Raw genomic sequence first — 25,888 nt, 5'->3', positions numbered from 1 at the left:
GTCGCGAGGCGAATCCGCCTAAAAGAATGAGCATCTCGCTTTTACCGGGAGCCGAAACAAACCTGGCTCCTGGAAAAATCCCATTGAAATCAATGGGAGCTGTGTGAACTTACCCTAAAAGGTAAATCATGCATATTGGGGATTGTATCACAGCAGGCACCCAATAAGTTACTGAAAAGCCCATTCAAAAAAGTATTATGGCATCATAGGCATAGCCTGACACCAGATGAAATGTGACAATTGCTGTCTGCTTTTTTTGAGAATGAGCTTTTCTGTCTGATTCATAGTCATAAATGGTGGGACTTGTACATAAGATTGTACACACCGGTCAGCAACCTTCCGCACATTATCTCCCCCTCTCAATATACTGTCTTTCATAACCTACACTTTACTTGGACAACTTGTCTGTACATTTAAGTATGAACACCTAATACAGACAAACTCATTAGTATGATTCATGAAGGTGCAGAGTCCTGGGTTTTGTTGTACCTACGCATAGTTCAGACCTGTTATAGAACTGAAGTACAAGGCCTGGTGCATCAGTGACTTTTTACTTGAATACATTCAAAGAGTTTGAACATAGACACCCGCAGACACACATCTAGATTAAAGGGTCATTTTATTAAATAATTCTTTAAACAGTGTATACGTTACAGTGCAAATCTAAGAGCTGAAGGTGATCTAAACACAATAGAGGCAGCCACGCCATAGTCCAGGCTACTACATGGTGACAGTGATGTTGTTGGGCTAGCTGTACATGACTCAGTTCATGTGTTAGCCCGATTTACCAGCTTGAACCTCATGCTGGGAGCAGGACTCTTAGCAGTATAGTTATCTATGCTATTAGGAGTCCCTGCCTCCCAGCAACATACTGTCCGATACTGTAATTGATACTGGACAGTATTTTGCTGGGGGTTGGGACTCCTAACAGCAAATATAATTAGGATTCTAGGGGTCCCGCTCCCAGCATGACATTAAAGCCGGTAAATCTGACTACCACACGGACCGAGTTTCACAGGTGAAACTTTGTCACGAGCAGCTAGCCTTAGGCTTCATTCTCACTAAAGTGCTTCAGCCAAGTGTAAGCTACCTCTGCTGTGCGGACAATTGGAACACCTTAACTCGTATCTGAAATTTAGGCAGCATTAAAATTTACTTCTTTAATATGGATACACTTGAGAGAAGCTGCATGGCAAGAGAATTCATTTAGGTGGTGCTCCCTCCATCACAGTATTAAACATGTGCACAGTTGGTGATGGTTCTGTTTTTAGGTAAAAAGCAGAGAACTTTTGGACTAAGAAGGAGGCACAGATTAATTAGGGGACAGGATCTGTGTCAAAAGGTTGGTAGCACCACATGCAGTATTATGCTCCCTATTTAGGTCAGTAACCTAGACTGATGGTTCTTTGCCCTAGAGGCTGAAGGTTACAATTCTACAGCTTTTTCACCAGGTGCAATACCCCATGGCTTTACCGAACCGCAGGACGTTTTTGGGACAATGTCTGAAGCTCACCTTTGGTCCCACTGTGGTTTTAACTCTGCTTCTGTAGAACCTCAGGAAGCTCTTTGGATCTTGCTGTTGTATAACCAATGCTCGAAATATGCCTTTGGCTACAGCCCCGCAGCTTTATCAATGGTCCCTGTGAGGCCCAAATATTTCCTACCAAAATCTCAGACTATTTGGGCTTACGTTGTGTGAACATACCCAGAGATCCACAATTTAAAGTACACAACAACGTTTAGTGTTCAGTTGGGACAGGAGATATCTTTAAGGTGGTTTCAGTTTTTTAAAATGGCACTTCCACAAATTGCAGCAAAAACATTAGACTGTAACATGTGAACACACCCTTATATTACAAAATGGGGAGGATAGACCTTGAGAAGCAGCTGGGAAATGTCCATTCATGGTAGGGGCTGCGATGCTCTACATCACAACACACCTATTAAACAAATAATACAAAGAAAATCAGAGCATAAAAAACAGAATGATAATAATAGAACACATATATATCTTGATATAGAAAATTTAACCAATATATTACTGACATGAAGGCAAAATAAACTGCTCCGTGATACAAAGCATCAACTCAACAAGCAGATTAAAGCAGCAGAACATACATTATAAAGCTTCAAATTAAACGTATCTGGAATGGAAAAGCATTAAAAGAAAACTCTGGATGGAATTGTCTAAGCAGAACTTTGGAACTAGGGAGGTTACCAAAAAAACAGGAATTACAGGCATCTAATTGAAGTCCCTGTTGGGAAGGACACAGGGAGCTATCAGGGTCCAGGTATAAAGGAGCAGACAGACCCAGCTGGACCCCATCTTCACCCAGACGGCTGGCCACTTGCTTGTTATGGTGTTTAAGTCGGCATCGGGGCTGTAATTCAAGAAAATCAATTAAATCTGGTCTTGTAAGGCTACAGATATAAACAAATCACCAAAGAAGTCATTTATGACCCCTTCATGCCCAGATCTAGTTATAAGATATTTGTTTCATTGGGAGAGCTGCCTTAGGCCTCGTTCACATCTGCGCATTGGCAACTGGTGTGCAGTGAAAGCACACGGACCCCATAGACTAGAATGGGATCCATGTGCTTTCACTGCACACCGCTTAACAATGCGTTCAGTAGTCCGTTCGGGGGGTCCCCACGCTAACTCCAACGAACGGATTACTGACACAGATGCCAACAAGGCCTTATAGAAGTCCTTCACTTATCTTTTTCCATCAAATCATTCTAGATACCATTCTGCTACTTTATCATTTAAATTTTTTTCTGGAAACGACAGGTAATAGCTAATGTGTCAAGTAATATTACTGCAAACATACAGTGAATTAATCAGAATTCCACTTAGCAACACCTACTGTAGATGCAGAAATTGTGAGCCCAACCCAATCTCTTATCCCAACTAATAAAACAATAGGAAGATCTCACCTGTACCAGTTGGTGAGGGTCATCATAACATAAAGGGAGGCAAGGCACAGCATGAAATGGAAAAAGGAGTAACTGTACTGAACTCCGTCCTTCTCATTATCCACAACTCGGCGAACCTCGCCATCCTCAACATCTCCGTTTCCAGTGGTGTCATCCAGCATAGCTGTGTCTTGACTAGAAAGAGTCAGCTTCCTCACTTGGCTGCTGGTAGAGCTACGAATGCTGCAAGGAACAGAGGTGGGGAGACACAATCCAGCCTGTCAGAATATATATTGACTATTCCTGACTCAAACCCACTTACTCCTGACAAAGGTAACTGAAGGTAAATGTTGAAGGTAAACGGTGAAGGTAAAAATGTTAACTATTCTACTGCTAAAAATACTACAATCCTATCCCCAAGTACAAGAATATATCTATTCTAATCCTGCCACCTATGTACAAAAATAAAAGGAGTATATAATAATATCTACTACAATGTATCTACTATATTATTGAACACAAGGTTTTAGCTTCTATGAGACCCCATGCGCAAAAATAGAACTACAATTATACTGCAGCACTGTTTCCTTGCAGTGCAGGGGTCCTAGATATAAATCCAGCCAAGGACAACATCCGTAAGATGTTTGTATGTGTTTCCTTCCACACTCCGGAGACATACTAAAAAGTGAATGTACATTGTGATCCCTATATTGGACAGTGAGTGATAACATTATCTGTAAAGTACTGTGGAATATGTTGGCACTATATTAGTAAACAGTACTTGCACTTTATATATTAAAATAAATAAATAAAAAAAATACTGCTCTATAGGATGCAACGGCCTAAAAAAAAAAAAAGTTTTCTAGGCTTATCAATTGATTACCTATCCTGGAACCCAGGACCTCTGCAGATCAGTTGAATGAAGTGGCAGCAGCGCTCCATTAGCACCACTTTGACTTCATAGGCCATTCGATATAACAGTCAGTCACATGGCCTGTTTGCTGCTCAGTTTCATTCAAATAAACTGGGCTGAGCTGTAATACCAAGCACAGGTACCGTTAAAAGTTTGGCGCTGTGCTTTGTTTTGTGTGAAGATTAGATATGAGCAAACACTGTTCGGATCAGCCGATCCAAACAGCACGCACCCATAGAAATGAATGGAAGCACCTGTGACGCTGACTTTGCCGGCGTCCGGCTGGCGTCACAGGTGCTTCCATTAATTTCTATGGGTGCGTGCTGTTCGGATCGGCTGATCCCAACAGTGTTCGCTCATCTCTAGTGAAGACGTCTCCGTATAACTGTACTTCCGATCACTTGATCACCAGAGGGTCTGGTTGCCAGAACCCTGCCAATCCTCAACTGATCACTTATACTTAGGATAGGTCATAATCAATTAAGAAGCCTGGAAATCCCCTTTAATTTTTTTCATCATACTTAGAATAAAACACCACCCGCAAGGACTTGCTTTACATATATAATGCATTTTGATTCTCACCTGGAATACAAAAGACACAGCACAAACATGACAAGACCGATGATGCTTTGAGTGTCCCACCACTGCAGTGACTTGGGGGGCTCCGGTGTGGGAATAAAAGGCAGTGTTGATGCATTGCCAGGACTAATTGTTGGAGAAGTGATTTTGTTCAGGATGCTTATCAAACTTGGGTTACAAGTGCGATCTGGTAGAGAAAGGGGACAAAAACAGCAATTTAGGCAATGCGTACCCTGACATTTTTCAGTCCATTCTTCGGATCTGCCAGAAGATCAGAACAACAGACTGAACATTTGAAAAAAATTAAGGATGAAGACGGAGCACCAAATTTGGATTAGAAATACCAATTATCAGTATGTATTAGAAAGGGGTACCCTCAAAAAAGATAAAATGTAACTTTTATTTGATATACATTAAAATCAGGCCAACATCAGCCCTGTACAGTAAAAGTTTTAAAACATTCACTAGCTCTTAGGTGATTAGGAGCTCTCCTGTGTTCAACATACTCTGATGCAGGGGGGTGTATGAAGCTACACCAGTTTGAACTGTATGCACCTCCGAGTGATAACACACCACACCCTGTCGTTAGTCTATAAAGCCACGGGGTGAGGGCAATGGGGTACAGGTTCAGCCATTGTAAACAGAGAACATAACCTGTGCCACTAATTTAGTATCCCCACAGCACATCCCTGGGCTAGTAATACTGCTAGGGTGTAAATGTGAACTAGAACACCCAGTAAATGAAACACTAATGCTCTGATGTGGAGGGTAACTTGCCAGGGAAGATGTATCCTGACAAAGCTCTCTCCGGTTCTCAGTGAGTAACTCGCATGTGCAGATGTTTCACCTGACACTGAAATTTATGCAGATGAAGAACCAGATATACAAGTATTTCATCTGTTCCCTGGGTTCTGCCTGCACTCAGCCAATAATATCATGACTTGCAGACATACCGTCATAATTCAGACCACATATAGATGGAGCCCTCCTACATCTAGTACCTTATAGTGTCCATTGATAATAGGGTACTAGTCCTAGCCTACGATAATGCAATAGATAATCTCATTGAATGTATGTCTCTACGCGTTTTGCTTATGTTCCCTAGCTCATCAGGAGACCAAGATTTCTATTCCACCCTAATGATAGTTGTGGTGAAAACCACAGTTCTCGGGACCCTAGTGGTGAGTCCCGATACTAGAGGCGGCCTCTGACCCCCCTCCCCCTGATATGATAGGATCCCTTTAAATATGGTACCTACATCAAGAGCCTTGGAGCTAAGCAAGTCCCACAGCCATGGGGTCCCTGCTGTTTCACACAGCAGAGACCGGATGGCAGTGCCTGCAACCAGAGACATCTCTCATTGCAGGCACTTTAACCCCTCAGGTGCTGTGATCAGAGGTAAACCCCGTATCTGAATTAACCCCGCAAGTTCCACTGCTTTCATTCTTCACTACCCCAAATTGTTAACAGTTTCAGCACTTCAAGTTTGACGGTGTGGTTGCTCTGGCAACCGGGAGCCTAATGACGGCAATAGTTGTACATGAATTTTACCTTAAAAAAATAAGAATGCTAAAAATATATTAAGTTAAGTTAATATGAAAAGTCAAATCACCCCCTGCCCCTTTGTTATAATGCACGTTAGAGTAATTAAAAATAAATAAGTATAAACACATCATACTCACCCGTCCAGGTGCTTCAGAGTCCTCCCAGCATGGTTCGGTCCCTCTGCTGCACTGTCTACTCGAAGTGAAACTGCTCACCTCCTCTGACTTCCTGGATCCCTTCTGATGAAGCCACAGCAATCAAAATGGGGAATTGAAAGCCTCCTTGTGAAACGTGCCGCTTCCATGGGGGGCTGATGGGGCTATAATCTTGGGTAGCACCAATGGACCCATAGAGGTGAATGGAATGTCGAACAAATAAGCGTACTGGCATTTCATTCACAAGGAGGGCTTAAGGAGCACTTTGGTCTGGGCCCAAGGCAACTGGACACGTATTCCCTGTCCTGTGGCTAGGGGCATAAGTGTCCTTAACGGCACAACCCTTTAAGTCCCACCATGGACCCTTTATTAGAATGTTTGCCCATAGTCCATTTAGCTAGCAATGTGACAGACATTGAGGTCAATTGGTGGCAAGACAAGGAAGTTGCATCAAACCGATCAGACTCTTCAAAAGCCAAGAAGTTTTTTTGAGAACATCGCCTATCCCTACCTGAAATCTACAGACGTTCCTGACTGAAGCATATTTGCTTGGAGGCACAAGGGGTTGCCTAAATTAATAACAGGCTGGAGTCTCTTAATAATTCAGGCAAATCGAACTATAACAAAACACCATACTTAATAAATCTCCCCCTTCCCATCGTGGATATTCACCAATGAAATGAAACTGCTGACTAGCCCTACAGTTATACACACATTAATTTTAAGAAGATCTACACTTTCATGTCTCATAACCAAACCCAGGAACAGATCCTACCACAGGGAAGAACAATGCCCCTATGATAACACAAGCTCCAGAACACAAAGGAACTTTCACCAAGAACCACAGGACGTCTTCAATTAAAAGTTTTTCATCTAAAAAAATTTCACTCACCTGGCTCATTGGACATAGCAGACCAGGTCAGATACATAGTATACAATGTAATCATGGAGGACTGAAGGAGGCCAGATCGTGGCTGATATTCCTGCAATGTGAAGAAAAAGCACTATTGTGTCACTTCTATTTAGAAATGTATCATCATCGGAGGGCAGAGACATTCATCAGTATTAGGTTACTTAAAATAGGGGTCAGTTGAAGGGGTTGTATCAGTAAAAGCATTGGAAAAAATATGGCAGCCATGTTGTACTGGTGGGGGCGGGATTATCATTGTAACACTCACTGATCGCTGATACAGTGTGAGAGCAGCACTAGGGAAAGAAAGGGGGGGGGGGGAAGAAAAAAAAAAAAACTATGCCACCTCCCAACAACCTCCCCTGTTTCTTTCCTAGCAACCATACGGCTGGCCCACTATAGATGGTCAACACACAGACATGGCAGATATTATATGACAAGAACTACTAAACTGCAGCCTTGCTTTAAATTAAATTATATAATATCAGGACCACTAAGGTATACACTGCTCAGCCATAACATTAAAGGAGTTTTCCAAGGTTACAATAAAGAGCATCTATTCTTAGGACAGGCCATCAATATCAGATTGGTGGGGGTGCGGAGAGCCGAACAGTTTGATATTGATAGTCTCTATCCAAAGTCTAGTCCATCAATAATGTAACCATGAAAAATCTCTTTAAGGCTTCAATGTTCATGGGAGTAAATCTGATGCAAATTGCCTTGCAACTTCTGCATGTTGATCTGTATGTATATAAAAGTCTGATAGATGCTGTGGCACCTCCAGAACCCAAACTTATTTCCTAAATGAGTATCCTCCAACCTGCCTGATGACCAAAATGCTTAGGCTAGGTTCACATTTTCTCACAGAAGCCGATGAGAATTGGCAGAGAAAAATCCTGAACAGAGGACTTTTCTCTCCACCGGTTTCAGAATAAAAATTTATCTAAGCCGACAGACACCTGGTGACCCCCATTATCATCTAGCCTCAGCTACCTCTGCAACTTCAATAACAGTGAATGGAGTGCGCCATGGACATGCACTCACACTAATTCTCAAAATGAGACATCAGATGAGTCAGGTGTTCCCCAGTTTCCATAGGCGAGACCCAGAGTAAGGGGGCATTCACACGAAGTAAAGTGGCACTGATTCTGACACGATAAATCGCGGCAGAATCAGCGCTGATAAAAAGACTCCCACTGACTTCGATGGGTTCCGTTTTTCGCATGGAACACATTGAAATTAATGAGAGGCTTTTTAACCCATTGATTTCAATGTGTTCCACGCGGAAAATGGAACCCATTGAAGTCAATAGGAGTCTTTATCAGCGCTGATTCTGCCGTGAGTTATCAAGGCAGAATCAGCGCCACTTTACTCCGTGTGAATGCCCCTTAGTTATAATTTTATTGCATATCTTGTGCATTAGGAATACCTGTTTAGAGTTTCTGCTATCAATGCTTTAGTGTCAGATACCACAGGACATCTGTTTCAGTAGTACAAGGGAGCCCTATACAATATTACACAAATGGTTTGAATGTTATAGCTGATGGGTACATATACCAGCATCAATGCCATAGGATATATAGTACAATTGCAACTGCTTGTACATTTTCGGGAACATTTACAGAATACTGGAACAATTTGTAGCAAAAAAAAAAAAAAAAACTGGCTTACACGCACTGTACAACATTCATTGTCATTGGCACTTTTTAAGTGTAGATGATAAAGGGTGTGTCTTTACAGAAATGAAGATACAACATTATGTCCCTAAAAATGGGCCAAAGTTTTTGGTTAAAAAAAAAAAAAAAAAAAAGGTAGTGTGAATTTAGACTAAACTGAGTGCAAAGGTCTATTACCCAGCAACAACCACTGTAATAAGTCATATTTTCAGATTGCTTAGTGTGCAGTATTAGACACTACCAGAAAATCTGCCCCATTCTATTTACACCGATGCCAGTAATGATATACTATAAAAAATTATCAGGGCTAGGAAAAGTAAAAATTGCCGTAATCTATACACACATTATATGCATTTCTTGGAATAAATTCAGATCAGTTCTTTTTCAATATTTTTGAGTGCTGCCTCTTTTTGATGGTTGCCAGAGGAATAAACTGCCGGACCCTATAGATTTGCACTTTTACATGGTGCCGCTCTAAATATTATGTGGTTTTATTTCAGACATTCTATGAAGCTATCTAGAGAGCCCAGGCCTTCCTGCTCAGCTATCTGACCAAAATCTAATGTTCCTGTACGTCCCATAAAGCAAGAAGCAGATGGAGAAGCGCAGTACCTGTACTTTAGGAAGAATAGAGACGATGGATACTATGACGCACAGGATCATGTTGAAACTGATGAAGAACTTGTTCTCTGTGCAGCCGCTGGGTATGGTGTAGAACACATAGAAGAGGACGATGGCAACGAGCGACAAGATGTACAGCAGGCTGGTAACCGTCAGCAGGACTAACCGGTGCAGAAAACAATGTCAAGGGTTAGATCCCGTACTCCAGTCATACATATCACATAAAGTCCTTATAAAAAGATTCTCATGCAGATCTCCCTACCTGCATACCAGCATTTTGAATTCCCTTCCTCCATGCGCTCAACCCAAGATTCATTCACTGAATGAGCAAAGTCAACGAGCAGAACCAACTGAATGACGATGAAGCATGCGGCCCCAAAGGCGCCGATCACGAACCACGCTGAAATGACAATAAAGAATGCAGCAAGATGAATAAAGTCAGTCATGAGATATCAGATACCTGCGTTGCTGAGGGACATTTAGGTTTGGCTCACATAAAGACAACACTTTTATATAAGTAGCTATTCTTCCCTTTAAAATGCACTTGTTATTTCGTATGGTGTTACTATGAGGTAACAGCAAGGACTAGCACCAGTTAGCATATACAATTTATATTGCACATATGTATGTTTTTTAGGGATACAATGGCCCGATTCAGCTGTACCTCTTCATGCTATTCAATTGAATTTGGCGGTTGTGTCCCTGTCTTATGCCTGAAATGATAAAGCCCTGTGAGACTGGCAGCGAATTGTGGACCTGTTGTGCCACCTAACTAGTTTGGCTACACACCCACCCTATGGACCAGGATCAGTACAGCAACATCTGTGTGACATACACAAACACAACACTGTAAAGGAGAAGAGAATGGGGAGTTGGTGCTCAGGGAAACTTGTTGGCAATGCCTGCTGAAAGGTGCAGTGTGCTGATGGGTGGTGCAGGCCAGTGGCATCACAGCCTCACTTCCTGTATCCAGACTCTGCTTGGCGCAGAGAAAAGTCCTGCAAAGACTTTTGTCCGTTTTCAGCGGAAACCAGGCTGATCACACAGTCTATGCTTACATGTAGGTCATCTTCCCATTGGCCCACCTGGAGGTGGGGTTTTGACCAGCAAGGGGAGAGGAAGTGGGGCTTCATTAGGGTTGCTATAACAGCTAATAACAGCCCCCCCTCCCCCTCAGGCAGAGCCGACTGCGCATGCCCGCCTGATGTATGCGGCTATTTTCTTGTGGCCGCTTACACAGTAAGCTGGGGTAAGTGGCCACAAAAAAATGGCTGCATGTAAGTGCAGTCAGCTCTGCCCGAGGCCTAGAAGGTTGAAACCCAGGACTGGAAGAATCCGCGCAGAGAGGCCATTCCTGAAGAAGATACAGGCGGCGCTGGAGATTTATCTCGCAGCATTGGGGACGCCCCAGTGCTGTTTGAGCACTGGGGACTGCCCCCAGTGCTGGGAGATAACTCATCTGCATACGGACAAAAGCCGGGATTTCTACTGAACGGCGGCGCAGAGAAGACATCTAAAGCTAGGAGAAGAATAGCCTTTCTTAAGGCTATTCCTATGTGTGATCAAGAAAAAGATGTGATTTTAATGATAGAATCCCTTTAAATTATACTTACCTGGTCACTAATGCAGCTCTCCAGGGATCTGTTGTAGCACACAGGATGTGTGCATCTTCTATGCTGTTCCCCAGCCCAAAGTTAATGTTCCAGCAGTAACATAGAATATGCACACATCTTGTGTGTCAGAACAGATCCTGTGCAGCTGCATTAATACTAGGTAAATGGAAAGTCATCTGCTGATGTAGGCCAGGCATGTCAAACTCAGGGTACCCCGAGGGCCACATGAGTAACAAGAGGTTGTTGCGAGGGCCGCACACAGCAGGTAATGGCTAGGGCCTCGGGGACTGATCACTAATACCATGCATCGCAACAATCCGGCATTTCTAATGCAGGCTACATAGAGTAGCCTACAATAGAAAGTATAGAATGACAGGCTGGAGCCTCACAAGGCTCCCGGCTGCCATAAAAATGCACGCAGGCCCCGAATCTTGCTCCAGGTGCCGGCGATTGCCGGTAAAATGGCACCTCAGTTAAAGCTGGGAGACACCATTATTGTGTTGGAGTGCTGGGGAAGGGTTGGAGTGCTGGGGAAGGGGGGTGCTGGGGAAGGGGGGATTCTGGATGTCTGGCCCTTCCTTGGGCCTGAGGACTGTTTTTTTCCCACCCACTTGCAATTCTTGCACTTGGGGGTTGCACTACAGACTAATGCTCCAATTAACCCCCAAGTGAAAGAATTACAAGGTGGGTGGGAAAAAAACAGTCCTCAAGCCCAAGGAAGGGCCAGACAGACATCAAAATGCGCCCCTCTCCCAGCACCCCAACCCTTTCCCAGCACTCCAACCCCCCTATCATCATAAATCTAGTATTTATCCCCTATCCATAGGATGGGGGTTAAATACTTGAAAAATCACAATTTCTTCTGCAGAAGCTTACCTGCTTCTGCTCTTCAGCCTGCGCAGCGGTCTTGTGAGACCACATAGGACGCAGGCACACTTCGGGTGCGGGCCTGATTACGTGGCCACGTCACCCGGCGTGTGGGGAGGAGGGGGCAGAGCAGGCAGAGACCTTTGTGCGGGCCGCAGATATGCCTGTAAAGGGCCACATGCGGCCCGCGGGCCACATGTTTGACATGCCTGATGTAGGCTACACCAGCAAATCACTCTCTACAATAGGTTCTGTACCAGGTGTCTGCCGATGCTCCTACACTATGTATTACACGCAGCTTAAAAGCTTCAGTGACATCTAGTAGCCAGATATCCACAATGATCGGACTGGCCCAGCACCAAGTGATAAATGGCCTGGTACTGGACCGCGGCCCGGTCGTTGTTGACCTCTGGTCTATGGGGTCCGCAAGTTTCTGCATGTAACCACTTATTAAGCGGACAGGGTTGCCATCTTTCGGGTCCCCAAGTGGACATGAAGGACAAAAAACTGAACGATAGTGTGAACCATGTTCTATACTAGTAGTTATTGAGATTGTATTCTAAATGTTGAGATTGCTTATATTATGTAGTGAGCGACAATTATTAACACATTATTATAGCATTATTACCACAGACATTGTAATGTCTGCATGTTCACATTAAAATAAACCTTGGAGGTCCCTGCACAATTTCCAATGTCATTTAATCAGTAGCCCACACACAGTAAGATGATCTTCCCTACTCGCCATCCTCTATCTCTGATGTAGTCTCATTAAAAATTCCTTGAGAACAGGGCCCTCACTCCTATTGTCTGATACGTTTATATCTTTGTCACATTGTAGTGTCTCATATTGTCTGTTCATGTGTCCTCTGATTTGTAAAGTGTTATGAAATATGTTGGTGCTATATCAGTTTATTATTAGTAGTATTATTATATTATCATTAGAATTGTTGTATTTATGTGGTAAGACACCCAGAACATGAGACAGATTTTTTTTTAGCACAACCAAAAGTGCACCAAACATATTAAGGTCTGTACAACAGAATCATAAATAAGCATACAACTAGGGGTGGGATTCGTAGTTTTCGATACAGTATTGTTAAAAATGTCCCATTCACTCCACCAGCAGAGTAGGGAGTGCAGCTCTGTAAAATTCTAGAAACCAACTCAGGACTAGTCCAGAATAAGTGATGTAATGTATGTACACAGTGATTCCATAAGTAGAACAGTGAGTAAGAACTATAATTCGGGATGGAGCTTCTTATCAGTGCAAGAAAAATTATCTATTGTACTTCTTTCACAGACTTAGGTGAGAAGCATTACCTGGCAGACCATAATATAACGCTACTGTACTTCATAATGGGAACGGATGATGAAATTGTGACATTTACCTCTTGTGAAAGGTCCTTCTGGAATGTAAAAAGCTCCCACCATAATACCAACAATGGCCAATACTTTAAAGAACCAGAACCTATAACAGAAATAAAAGGTAAATTGTTCAAAACAAGAAGAGGGGCACTCTCATAGTGGTCATAAAATTCAAGATGGTTAATGTATACCGCAAGGTTCAATGTAGGAATGGGTAATTTAGCCTAAAATTAACATCTTATTTTTTCTGAGACTTTATTTTTTGTCTATAAAGTTCAGAGAGCTGGCTGAGTGAGAAGTAGTCATATTTGGTGCAGGCGTCCTTATCTACCACCCAACTATTGACTACAGTGATGAACACAGCTTGAGGTGGAAGCAGAAAGCCTGCTTGGAATATATGAGACTCAGGGGCAGTGCTGACACCGATTTCACAGTGTTGATGAAAACTGAAATAAATAATCTAATTTGATGAAGCCTCCAGCCCTAGGTCATTGTAACCATGAACGCTGATATGATCCATGTATGGGGAGAGCCTGTTATTAGAATGAAGTACATTAAAACAGGACCACAGTTCGATATATACATGTGATCCTGACTTAACACCTATTTTCCTCATGAGAATTCACGGCTTCATTGCAGAGATATTCATTCGTTTCACACAAGTTAGTAATCTGGAGCAAAGGGGGCGGATCCATCCCTCCAAACTACCAAGGAGTTATGCTGAAATCTCATCAGGCGCTATATTCACACCACCATATTAGGCTCCGTTCCCATGGAGTACCGCGCCGCGCTTTCAGACACGTGTCAGAGTGTGAGCGCTCAAAACAGATTCCATTCATTTCAATGTGTGCCGGCTTACTGACGCTACACATTGAAAACAATGGGATAAAAAGCCTCCCATTGATTTCAATGTGTAGCGCCCGTAAGCCGGCACACATTGAAGTGAATGGGATCTGTTTTGAGCGCTCACACTTTGACATGTGTCTGAATGTGTGGCGCATTACTCCGTGGGAACGGAGCCTTAGAGCACTATAGCGCATAGTAGTCTGGAGCAACATAGCTGCCCTCAGTGCTCCAGATTGTTCATTTGCTCCTCTTGCTGCCTTGTAACCCCCTCCCCACTCTTAGTGACACCTCCCTCCTCAGCCAGCATGTCCGCTTTCTAAACCATATCTCACACATGCACCAATGGTTTGAAATCTAGTGCATGTGCGGTAAAAATGGTCTCCTCTGTTTAATGTCTTTTGCTATACTGTTGGTGAAGTCTAACCCTTGACGCACCAAACTTCTATTTTGTATATACAATAAAAGGCCATATTCTCAGCAGCCACTATACACAGACGAGGGACATGGGTATGTTTATAACGTGTGCAAGTACCAATACCACTGGAAGTAGGTATGGAGGCCATCAAAGTGGAGGAGAGGTTGTTACAATTCCAACCCAATCAAATCTCAGGACTATGTTATTTTGTTGTCCCCATCCAACATTACCCATTATGGATAGCACCCCGGGGGTCTTTGCTTGTCTTGACTCCGATCATCAGCAAGGAAAAGACCAGGAAGAATATGGACATGGCAAAGCTGACTCGATAAACCGCCTTGTATCCAACCAGCACATTACAATTCACATATCCGTTCACATGGGGGAGTTCTGTGCCAAATCCATTTTCACAAAAGCCTGGAATCTATAAAACATAAAGCAAGCAATAAGACCAAGTCTGTCAGCTTCGCACTATGGAGCTTAAATAGAATGCATCACTTTAAATTTTTGTAAGGAATTACCTAATCTATCTAGAGAGAGATTTAAAAAAAAAAAAAAAAAAAAAAAAAGAATTAAAACTAGATAGTGAAACATTTTCTTTTTCAATTTTAGTACACGATTATGGTGGGAGGAGGGGGGCATCTTGCCTGAGCTGTAGTTTACAGCATTTGGAAATGCTTTACAGCCACATGAAGCAAAGATGCAATGGTGTGGCGATATCTATTGAGACCTATGGTACAGACAGAGGTGTTACCTTTCATTACAATTCAGTGTGTGATATTATAAATTAGACAACTGCTGAAAATTGAAAAGAACAATGCATAGAGTTAGCCATTAAAAAAGGTATCACCTACTGAAGACTTACAAAGTTTTTTTTGTTTTTTTTTATATTAGAGTACAGAATAGAAAGTGTCAGAATGCTAGTAGGTGCCAGTATGAAAACTGCTGAATTTTACGATTTATTTATTACAGATCAGGACTCTAAACATGTATTAATACGTCTATTAGCATAAAAAAGTAATTCTAACAATAGATCATTTTCTATAGGAACATTCCTCAAAGTGAAAGTCACAAACGCCATCCAGCACCACTTGTGCTGTAAAAATGAAGAGAGGAAGTGCTTCAATTACAAAGCCAAAACAGGGACTACTGAAGACGAGTGCTTTGTCATTAGATAATGCATACTGAAACCATTATTAAAGGCAATGCAGGAAGAACGGTCTTCCGTCCATTATACATAATGGTTTATTAAAGACCCTAAAAAACACTCAAAAAGCTCTTATGTGCGCTCACCCGATGAATCCTTTATAGCTCCGAAGTATTTTTTTTTACTCTATTTTCACTTTTTATTTTCAGCACCTTTGTTTTCATGCTGCCTGGGCTTACTGATGATTAGAGTTCCAATGTGAATGGCTAGTTGTCTTTAAAAAGGCTATTCAGGCACCGCTAATTTTATTTTAAACCCCCCGTCCCATTTTAAAATAAAACTATAAAAACATATATGTAAATCATACCTGAACGTGCACCCTGGGCAGTGATGCACGATCTGACGTCATCTTCTGGCACGCCTACCTCTTCTCTCTTCTTCTTTCGGCGACGCCCTCCGGTCCTGGCTCTTCCCCGGCTTAATCTTCATCCTCTTCCGGCGGTTCAAATTCAATTGGTTGAAATCCAATTCGGAGGGCGTCGCCGAAAGAAGAAAGAAAAGGTAGGCGTGCCAGAAGATGACGTCGGATCGTACATCACTGCCCAGGGTGCACGTTCAGGTATGATTTACCTATATGTTTTTATAGTTTTATTTTAAAACAGGAAGGGGGTTTAAAATAAGATTAGCAGTGCCTGAATTAAAGGCTATTCATGCATATGTGAGGCTCATGCAGCAAAATTTTGTTGATAGAGCCCCTTTAAGAACAAATTACAAATCTACGCAAGAATGTTGGAGAGTGTTATTTGGCCTTGGCTAAGACAAGAAGGCACAGCCTTGAGTGTATCAACATGTCTAACAAGGCACTGCGGACTCAGAGACTAACATCCCACGATCCCATCTGTAATTCCTGCGATAAGAACCATATCACAACCGTGCCTGCTCCTAGTTGGGCTGGAATCCAAGTAGTTCATTATAACATTACTTGAAGCTTCATATATGCTACTTGCATGTGACTCATAATTTGTATTGTAACCATTTACTTGGACAATAAGCATAATATTAATCTAGAGCAACAGTTATTTTATCCACAACACTGCATACCACTGACGCTGGGTTCACACCAGCGTTCAGCACTCCGTTATCAGGTTTCCGTCTTCTGCATGCAGAAAACACAAACCTGTCATGCCGAGTCCGGCCGGTCCGACTGTGTCCACTTTAAAAAAAAACGGTTTCGCCGCGGAGAGCATAAAACACTCACTGGCGCTCACAGCCGGACACTTTTCAAACCCATTCAAATGAATGGGTTTGAAAGATGCCTGCAGGTTTCCGTCTCCTGCCTTGTTTTGTGCAGGAAACGGAAACCTGCAGAACGGAGACCGGGCACAGATGTGAATGAGCCCTAAAGGGCAAGAGGCACTCCAGAAAAAAATTTGGGCCTTTGTTTTAAGGTATTGCACTGATGACGTAAATTGGGTTAAGCACACATATTTGGTGCCATTATACATGGCACAATGAAGGACACATGTAGTCACATAAATTTGTCTGGTTAAACTAATCTGTCAGGTCAATGTGGGTCTCTGAACCATCCTCAGGTTTTTATGGTCCCTGCAGATTCCACCTTGAAAAACCCATTGAAATTAATGGGAAGCATAAAAAACACATTATGGTGTGTATAAACAGATGAAGTAAAAATTCAGCACCCAATACAAAAATATTTTTTCCTGAAACACATAAGTCTTGTACACCATACTTATGGAGTCATGGTTTTTTTTAGTTTTTTATTAAAAGTTATGTTTGATTTTTAATATTTTTGTATTGGGTGCTGAATTTTGACTTCATCTGTTGATTGGGCTAAAATGACCAGGAACACTTTCCTAAATACACGGACCCCTGGCTGACCTTTAGACAGACAGATTGTAGATTGCAAATTGTAACTGTCCCTGCTCCGCCATAACCTAATCAATCTTGGTACCATACTGAAGCTCAGCGCCTTAAATAAGAAAAAAAAAATATTTGGCCAAAGTATGAAGTTTATGAAAAAAAACAAAAAAAAAACACACAAACCTCCAAATGTGACATCCCAGACACGAGATTCCACACTGTACATTCAATGCAAGGACCAAAGAACAATCTGTTCTTTGGTCCTTGCATTGTTTGTCCTCACCACCAGTGACTAGATATCTGCTGCTCCAATCCACCCAGGGAGGGAACCCCCTATGATCGGTTCCTAAGCGCTATAAGTAGTTGTGAATATTTCACAACCCGTCCAGGTGAGAGTTTTAATGTACTTTCATTGTGCTGTCTCTCACCAAAATTACTACACTAGATACAGCTCGGTGCTGTTCTCTTTTTCTTGTTTTTTTACACTGTACATTCAGGCAGTGGAAGACTTGAAAGTCAAGCCAGAATTCTGATACATGTAGCTTAGTACATTAGCTACTCGCCTGGCCCTACTAAGACTGCCACAAGGACATAAGGGGGAGAGGTAGAGGGTAGAAAAGATAAGAGGCAAGTTATGTGTAACAACCTCTACTACAATGAGGCGAGAGGAGAGAAGAACAAGAAAGGGGCCATCACACAAGCATGAGTTAAACAGCATGCACGTGTGACTGTCTTATATAAGAAATCTCAGCTACAGACAGCACATCAGCAATGACTAATCCTTCTGCATATTATTTTAAAGATTTGAAAACCCTTGTAATATATTTCTATGTTGATGTATTGGAAAAGGGGTGGACAAATCCCAGGAGACAAAATAGCAATGTGCCAGGAAACCTGCAAATCCTTTACTCTAGCTAGTAAAATAAATAGAAAAGTAAATCAGTCTTCGACAATCTGTCCTGCCCTGGATGGAAGCACTAATGACTAAAATACAAAGAGATTCGGTTATCAAACCAATCTTATAAGACTAAGGTCTCCGTCATTTCTGTACCAAGGACCAATTTCATTCAAGACAATATTTTCTGTGGCCTGACCCAGGGGTGGGGGGAAATAGTCATTAAGTTATGGTAACCTCACAGGTAACAGTACCTCCCTCCATGGGTAAAAGCCCCCCTACCACACATTAATAATACTATTACATGCAGGATGGAGGGAGCACTATTACAGTAATAGTGACCCCATAGGTTTTAATCTCCCTTCTCCCACATACCATTCAATGTTTTGATGCATTGTATATAGTACACAGCCTGTGTACACCTTCTATTTTCCTCCTGGAACCTTGGCCTCTATTCTATGGCATGGTAATGAAGATGTGCACAAGCTGTGCGCAAGAGGAGGTCCCGCCACCCCATCACTGCTCTGAAAGCACAATAATTGTACATTTCAGAAAACCAAAGAATTGGGGAGGGGGGGGGGGTTGTCACTTAAGGGAACCTGTGGCCTAGTACCAGGTGATTCATGGTTCAATACTGGGGGACCTCTATTATATAAGATGTACAAAGGTGACCCACTAAATGCCCCTCCAATTGAGAATGAGGCATAATTATTGGTCAAGTCACCAAAATGATGGACAATGAGATTGTTGAATCACCACTGTGAGGGTCATTCCATATCAAGTGATCCAAATAGGAATATTTTTTTTACCTGACGTCTTTAGATTTTTTTTATTTTTATTTTTTATGAAGTACAACTTAAGTTAATTACAAATAAAAAGTTTTGAATTTTTTTCTTCATCAGTTAATTTTTTATAGACTTCTAAAGTTTTGAAAAAGTGTGAATTTTGGCCTGGTATGGCTTTACATTTTTTAACATATCTTGGGCTAGAATTAAGATAAATAGGTGGGAGAGGCATCATTTTTCTCAGAGCGGTACTGGCTTTCATTTGATATGTCACAAGACGAGGTTTCTTTATATTTTGTTTTGGAGAAATCAAATTCAAAATTTTAAGGCGCAATTGTGAAAAAACGTACGTTTTAAAATTGTGAAAAAATGCATTTGTGTTACTTGTGTTCTTGGTTATATTTGTACAGGTTTTCAACTTAGGACCAAATTGGGATCAATTTTTTTAAATTTTTTTTTTAAGCCTTGAATCATCTGATTTTATGTTTGTGTGAGCTTCTTCCTTTTTTCTTTTCAAATTACAACTTGCTGAATTCAACATTTATATGCAACAATGAAAAAAACATAAAAAACAAATACTGTAAGTGCCAGAACAAATACATCTTATCATCAGAACACCACTTGTTCAGCATTTTCAACCTGAATGCATTGAACAAACCGAAAGAAAAAAGCTGCTCATATCCTCAAGTGTGATTTTCTAAATAGTCTCATCCTAATTATATGTTAACAAGAGTACAAGAACCAATATTTATAACACCTATTTCTACATGTAACAATTGTTTTTTATTATATCACTAAACATGTAATTTATTAAGAAAAATAGTCCAGTAGATAAATCCTCATTCTATAAAATATGAACTAATCAAACAATTAATAGGACATTTTTAAACTACTGGCCTTTTATCATCAATTTGTCCTTTCTAGTGAGTGAAATGTAATCTTGTCCATAAGCGCTTACTAGCAATGGCCATTTTCTTTTGTGTCAAAGAGTATGTATAGCCTGTCATGGTGTTAGGCGCCACCTGAGTTAATATCTGATTTTTGTTGACTTGTAAAATGTCTGGTTTTCTTGGATAAAGGATGGTGCTGGACCAGAAGGATACAAAAAAGTCAATTTTATTGTCTTCATTTTCACAATCTTTGGAGAGTACAGTAGCCAGCCACCAGCGCTGATCATATTCACAGGTCACATAACCAGTTATGTCATCCATTGCCAATCTTGTGCCGCCTTCTACCACTTCATGGACTTCACTGTCATTGCTGAATGACAAAATCCTTTTTTTATTTCTGTTTCACTACATGGAATGAAAGTGTGGTATTGCTGAGTCCCTTGGATGGGTTCATAACAACATGACTTCTGTATTAATTACTCTACTCTACCTTTAATAATAAGGGACATGCATCAAACATGAAGATTGGAACCTCCCTTCTTGTGGTTATCGGAGGTGCACTACAATAAGTGTCCTACCAGAAACACACCTCTGACGCTGGGTTCACACCTGCGTTCAGGGTCTCCGTACTATGGTTTCCGTCTTCTGCATGCCAGAAGACGGAAACCATAGACCGGGTCCGGCCGTGCGCGGCGGTGAGCGTTTTGCGCTCTCCGCCGCGAAACCGGATTTTTTTATCCGGACACAGAGTACTGCATGTCCGACTCTGTGTCTGGATTATAAAACCCGGTTTCGCGGCGGAGAGCGCAAAACGCTCACTGCCGCGCACGGCCGGACAGCTTTCTCACCCATTCAAATGAATGGGTGAGAAAGTCTCCTGCAGGTTTCCGTATCCTGCCTGTGTTTTAGGCAGGAAACGGAAACCTAAGTACGGAGACCGGGCCGCAGATGTGAACGAGCCCTGAGATACATGGTCCCACTCTAGTGTCATATTACAGGACCTGTATACTGCTAGTCTGACACTTTGTGAGGTGGATCATTCTCTGTACATATCTCACATATAGACCCCACACTTTTAGACCACAGGCTGAACAGATCTGAATTCAAGATTTTCGGAATGACACTGTAATAGTTATGTTTTAAAATATTATCCCATCGCGATCCCAACTTGAATTTTGGTACAGATGTGGCTAAGGGCATAGCAGGCCCATGTGCATTTTTTGAAATTTTTAAATAAAACGTTTTTTTTCGGAAATGCGTTTTAAAATTTTGCATTTGCGTTCACATGGGTAAAATATTTACAAAGATACTCTTGTGACATATTTGGTGAAAGCCTGTATAGTTCTGAGTAGAATGGCGTTTATTTTGTTTCTCTATCTTTTTCCTAGCTTAAGTTATGAGGAGAAATGTAAAGGCAGGCAACACAGAAATTTGCACTTTTTCTGAACTTTGAAAATCAATTAAAAATCAAAAAAAAATTCTAGAATTTTTTTTTCTTCACATTTTGCATTCTCTGACACACTATTACCAAATAACAAAATCTCAAAAGGATTAAAAATATACAGGGAAAAATCATTGGTTCACTTGACACGGAATGACCCGTGAACATTCACATTATAAACTGCAGCCAGGTACACACAGCCTAACAAACCTGCCAATTCAGGTGTACAGGATGTTATACTTATGACATCACCAAACACATGCATATCGCTTGTTGTCATGTGACTAAGTAATAGACAATTTCTAAATCTTAAACATTGTATCTTTGTGTTAATCTTATTGGTTGCCGTGTTAATGGTAAAGGAAGAGTTAATCAGAAGGTATTACAGTACATGAGCATAGTATTGTTGATGGTAACATGAGGGACATGTGAAACACCAGATCCCAAATACCACATATACCAGTTATCTTGATTGTTATCTTGTAAATTACCACATACAGGGACTTATTAGTCCATGCATGCCCTGCTAAATAATCTGGGAAAGGAATATGCAAATAAGCCCTCCTTGGTGGAAAAGGGGAGCTTGCTCTAGAGCCGTCGCCTTAATGAGACATAGTACTCCCTTCTGGCTCTCATCTGGGACCTCACATCCAACCAACACTGTTTCGCATTAATAAGAGGCAATAACCTCGAGACAGCTGTCTGTCTTTATGCAGGAGTTATTCTGTCTTAGCTTTATTCCCAGATTATGCTACTAGATATCAGAAAATCAGGCATTGATCTATAAGAAGGCACCTTTCAAAAGATAGCGCTAGAGCAATGTCTGCTTTTCCACCAAGGAGGGCACTTTTGCATATCCCTTTCATGTAGCGCCATTACATTGCTGCCACAGTGCTACGATTGCAGCATTCAATACCGAGGCTGCCAATGCTTCTACTTGTAAATAATTACAGGGGCAGTTTCCAGAAATAGCCTGTAAATAACCAATCTCTCACTTGTCATATCCTGCTGATCACAGAGAAGCAAGCTGAAATCTTAAGGAATTTGAAAGAGACCCTTTACATCTGCTGAATGTAACCAAAATAACAAAACAGGAAACAAGACCTAGCACACTACATCCAATATACTTGTAATGATAGGCAGCACAGATTCATTTCTTATAACCAACCGGTTCTCAGACTTGTAGAAATCACATGGAGTAAGAGGCTCATCATGTCACAATTATGTAGATTGCTGGTTACTAGCCTTTAGTCAAGCAGCATCATTAAAGCCCATGGAAGATGACATCATCCTTCCATCCTTCTGCTCTCAGTACACAGGTTCAACAATATATAAAGGCAGCATCATGTCTCATTCCATCCAAAAGAAAACAAGAGAATTTGATTACAGTGTTTTAGCCTACCGACTCTACAGCAATGATTGACAGAATCATCAAATTTGCCCTATATGGGCAAAGAGATGAAATAGAAGTAGAGCGAGTAACATGCTCAGGACCATTCGATATGAGCCGGTGTAAATATAGTTCCTTTAATGCCTCATGAATAAGTGACATATTTCCTTTGAAAAAAAGATGTGTACTACTGGCACTCAAGCAGTTGTGGAACTACAACTCCCAACAGCGTAGTTGCTCCGCTGCTCTTAAAGTTCCTGAGCCAGTGAGTGAATGTTGGGGGTTGCAGTTTTAGAGCAGCTGAAGTGCCAAAGTTGACAACTCCTGCTCTATATAAAGGTAAACCATAAATGCCCATAAAGTTGGGCACTGTTCTTTGCACTGGTGGATAAAGTCAGTCTATAAATTCTTTTAACAAAATAACTGAGCTATTTAAACAGCATTTCAGAAAAACAATGGTGCCTGGGATTAAGAGCTTATAAAACTTACTCTCTTTAACTGGTCAGATATTCCTGGTGATAGCATTACAATGGACAGCACTGTACCCAGGAACATGAGGAATGCATAAATAAGACGGGTCACGGTGGAATTGCTGGAGTTGGGGCAGCAGCGACATAGTATACACGTGGCACTGCTGCATAGGCATGGAATCTGCAAATAAATAAATAAATTTAGAGATTAATGGTTTTAGTTCCATCAGCTGAGACTCACATGTTGAATGCAGAAGATATCATCCACCACAGAATACAAGTCACATGAGAATCCATCACAGTTACAAACTTAAAGGGGTTTAATATATATGTATGTAGATGTACATGTACATAATGTACATAATCATATCTATATTTGTAGATAATTACAAGTTAAACATTTTTGCAAATATAAGCAGTAAAAAAATTCTGCAGAGTTTTAAAGATTTTCTCCAACTATCTTAGTGGTGACAGTCTGTTGTCTTGATCGGTTGCCAATGGATACAACCACAAATGCAGAAACTTTCTATGGTCTGGAACTTGTCAGGAACCCAGGCATGATTTTCTTATTGTAGCCGGGTTATCAGACATGGACACTACATGTATCAGAAGATATCCCGGCCACGATAAGGAAGTCATGGATTATTTTCTGATCATAGAAAGGTACTGCATCTATGGTCATATCCACTGCCAACCGATCAAGACAACAACTTGTGACCACAAGATATTTTTGAGAATATCTTTAAAACTCTGCAAAATGTTTAAATTACTTATATTTGCAAAAATGTTTACCTTTTAATTATCTACACATTTAAAAATGGTTATGTACATGGGAGACCCCTTTAAAGAGGGAATTCCAGTAATAACTGATAAATCTGTAGGATTCTGATTGACTGGACTATCCATGATCACTAGAAAAGGGGCATCCCACTCTGCTGTCCTCATTGGTCACAAACTGAATGTATGAGCTGCAATCACACACATTGGTCACTGCATTCTGAGGGGTGCAAGGATCCCTGATCTATCATTGGATCCCAACAGTTAGACCCCCACTGTGACTGAGAGGTCTGAGAATGGCTGCAATGGGCACCTGGCACAAACAGCCAGATGACCTGTGTAGAGGCAAACATAGCTACGGAAACAGAGGTCCCTGGTAGGAGTGAGTAAAGATTTGTTATACAAACCTGAGAAGTAGTATTATATATTATAATCATGAGTTGGAACACCCCTTTAAGGCTCCCAAATGGTATTTACAATCTGCATTAGGTGTCACCTTGCATATAATATAATACGCCAAATCACAACAGGGGATTCATATAGCATTCGAAGTAAGTGATTGTCCAACCCCAATGTCTGCTGAGTAAATGACACAGTATCACCCTTTGACAAGCTCCAGATAAATGATGAAGGTGGAGGTCACAGAGAAGGGCTGTTTGACACACAAATTCCCTAGCGATAGCTGACTGGGTGATCAATATGGCTCCTCAGCTAGTGACCAGGATGAAGATTAACGCCTTTAGGGGTTGATACATTTTCTGCACCAAAAATCCTGCTGACAGCTCTATAAATACGAGAAGGCAGAGAGGTGCTGAAATTAGCACTAAAACAGATTACTGGGGTGGTATGTGGCTTACAAAACTACAACTCCCAGCATGCTTGGCTGGACTGCAGATCACTAGGTGACTAGGATGACTTACTTCCTACAACGCAAAATAGCAAAGGTCAATGAGATCTGCCGAATATCCCTGTATGTATCACAGGGTGAGATTTCTGTCTATAAGGAAGAAGGTTTACAATGAACACAAAAAGGATTCTTTATAGCTAGAGCTCGGTCGGGTCACTAAAGACACTGACCATAGTCATAACCGGACAGTCATAGTAAGGACCCAGAAAGTAAAACTGACTGGACTCTGCCCAACCCCCAGGATTACCGGGAAATCATCCTGCCCAGTACAACAGCTGTTTGGTACCCCACCCTTCACCCATAACAGTGGTCAGCAAGTCTGGCAACCATTTCCTTACCCAACTGGCGATAGAGCAGATCCCCAGGACGCCCCCCATGGTACAGGCAGGAGCTCCGGCAAGCACAAGACTTTTGTTTACACGAACACAGCACCGCCCGTCTCCTCAGTCTCTCTCTCTTTCCTGTTCTCCCAGACACTGCGCCTCTCTGCGTAATGACGTCACCTCATCTGCAGACCTCCTCCCACAATCTTTAGACCAGAACACTTGCGCATGCGTTCTGGACTGCAGCCTGTGAAACACGAATCGGGGAATTTCCTTAGGTAGCGTCATTGTAATGCGCAAGCGCGTTACTCAGCTTCTTATACCATAATGGTCGTGACTAGAATGGAGTTGCTCCTGGTAGGTATGATGTCACAGGAAGGGGCGTGGCCTCTCAAATGAGGGCGGGGTTTCGGCCCTCACTGCTCGGTGCTGTATAGAGGAAGCCGGAGCAGAGCACATGGAGCTGGAGAACAGAAAGCAGAGGGCATTGTAGCGTGGTAATGGAGGATGGAAGGGGAGAAACAGGTTTGTTCTACATGAGACGGCATGTTGGATGAG

The 25,888-nt window shown here is 41.8% G+C and overlaps 1 protein-coding gene across 1 annotated transcript; it reads right to left on the bottom strand.

Annotated features, from left to right (window-relative positions):
• Positions 1–602: 602 nt before the first annotated feature.
• On the bottom strand, positions 603–25,506 carry SERINC3 (serine incorporator 3). The gene is made up of 10 exons (XM_075277062.1): positions 25,346–25,506; positions 23,343–23,504; positions 14,655–14,848; positions 13,187–13,266; positions 9,578–9,715; positions 9,307–9,476; positions 7,001–7,091; positions 4,412–4,595; positions 2,938–3,159; positions 603–2,381 (listed from the first exon to the last, which is right to left on the bottom strand). The coding sequence occupies exons 1-10, from the start codon at positions 25,382–25,384 to the stop codon at positions 2,243–2,245; spliced, it is 1,419 nt and encodes a 472-aa protein (XP_075133163.1). The 5' UTR covers positions 25,385–25,506; the 3' UTR covers positions 603–2,242.
• Positions 25,507–25,888: the final 382 nt, after the last annotated feature.

Source organism: Leptodactylus fuscus, chromosome 6 (genome assembly GCF_031893055.1).
Source record: "Leptodactylus fuscus isolate aLepFus1 chromosome 6, aLepFus1.hap2, whole genome shotgun sequence".
Classification (NCBI taxonomy): domain Eukaryota; kingdom Metazoa; phylum Chordata; class Amphibia; order Anura; family Leptodactylidae; genus Leptodactylus; species Leptodactylus fuscus.
Note: the sequence above shows the minus strand (reverse complement) of the source record. Positions and strands in the feature narration are given on the sequence as shown.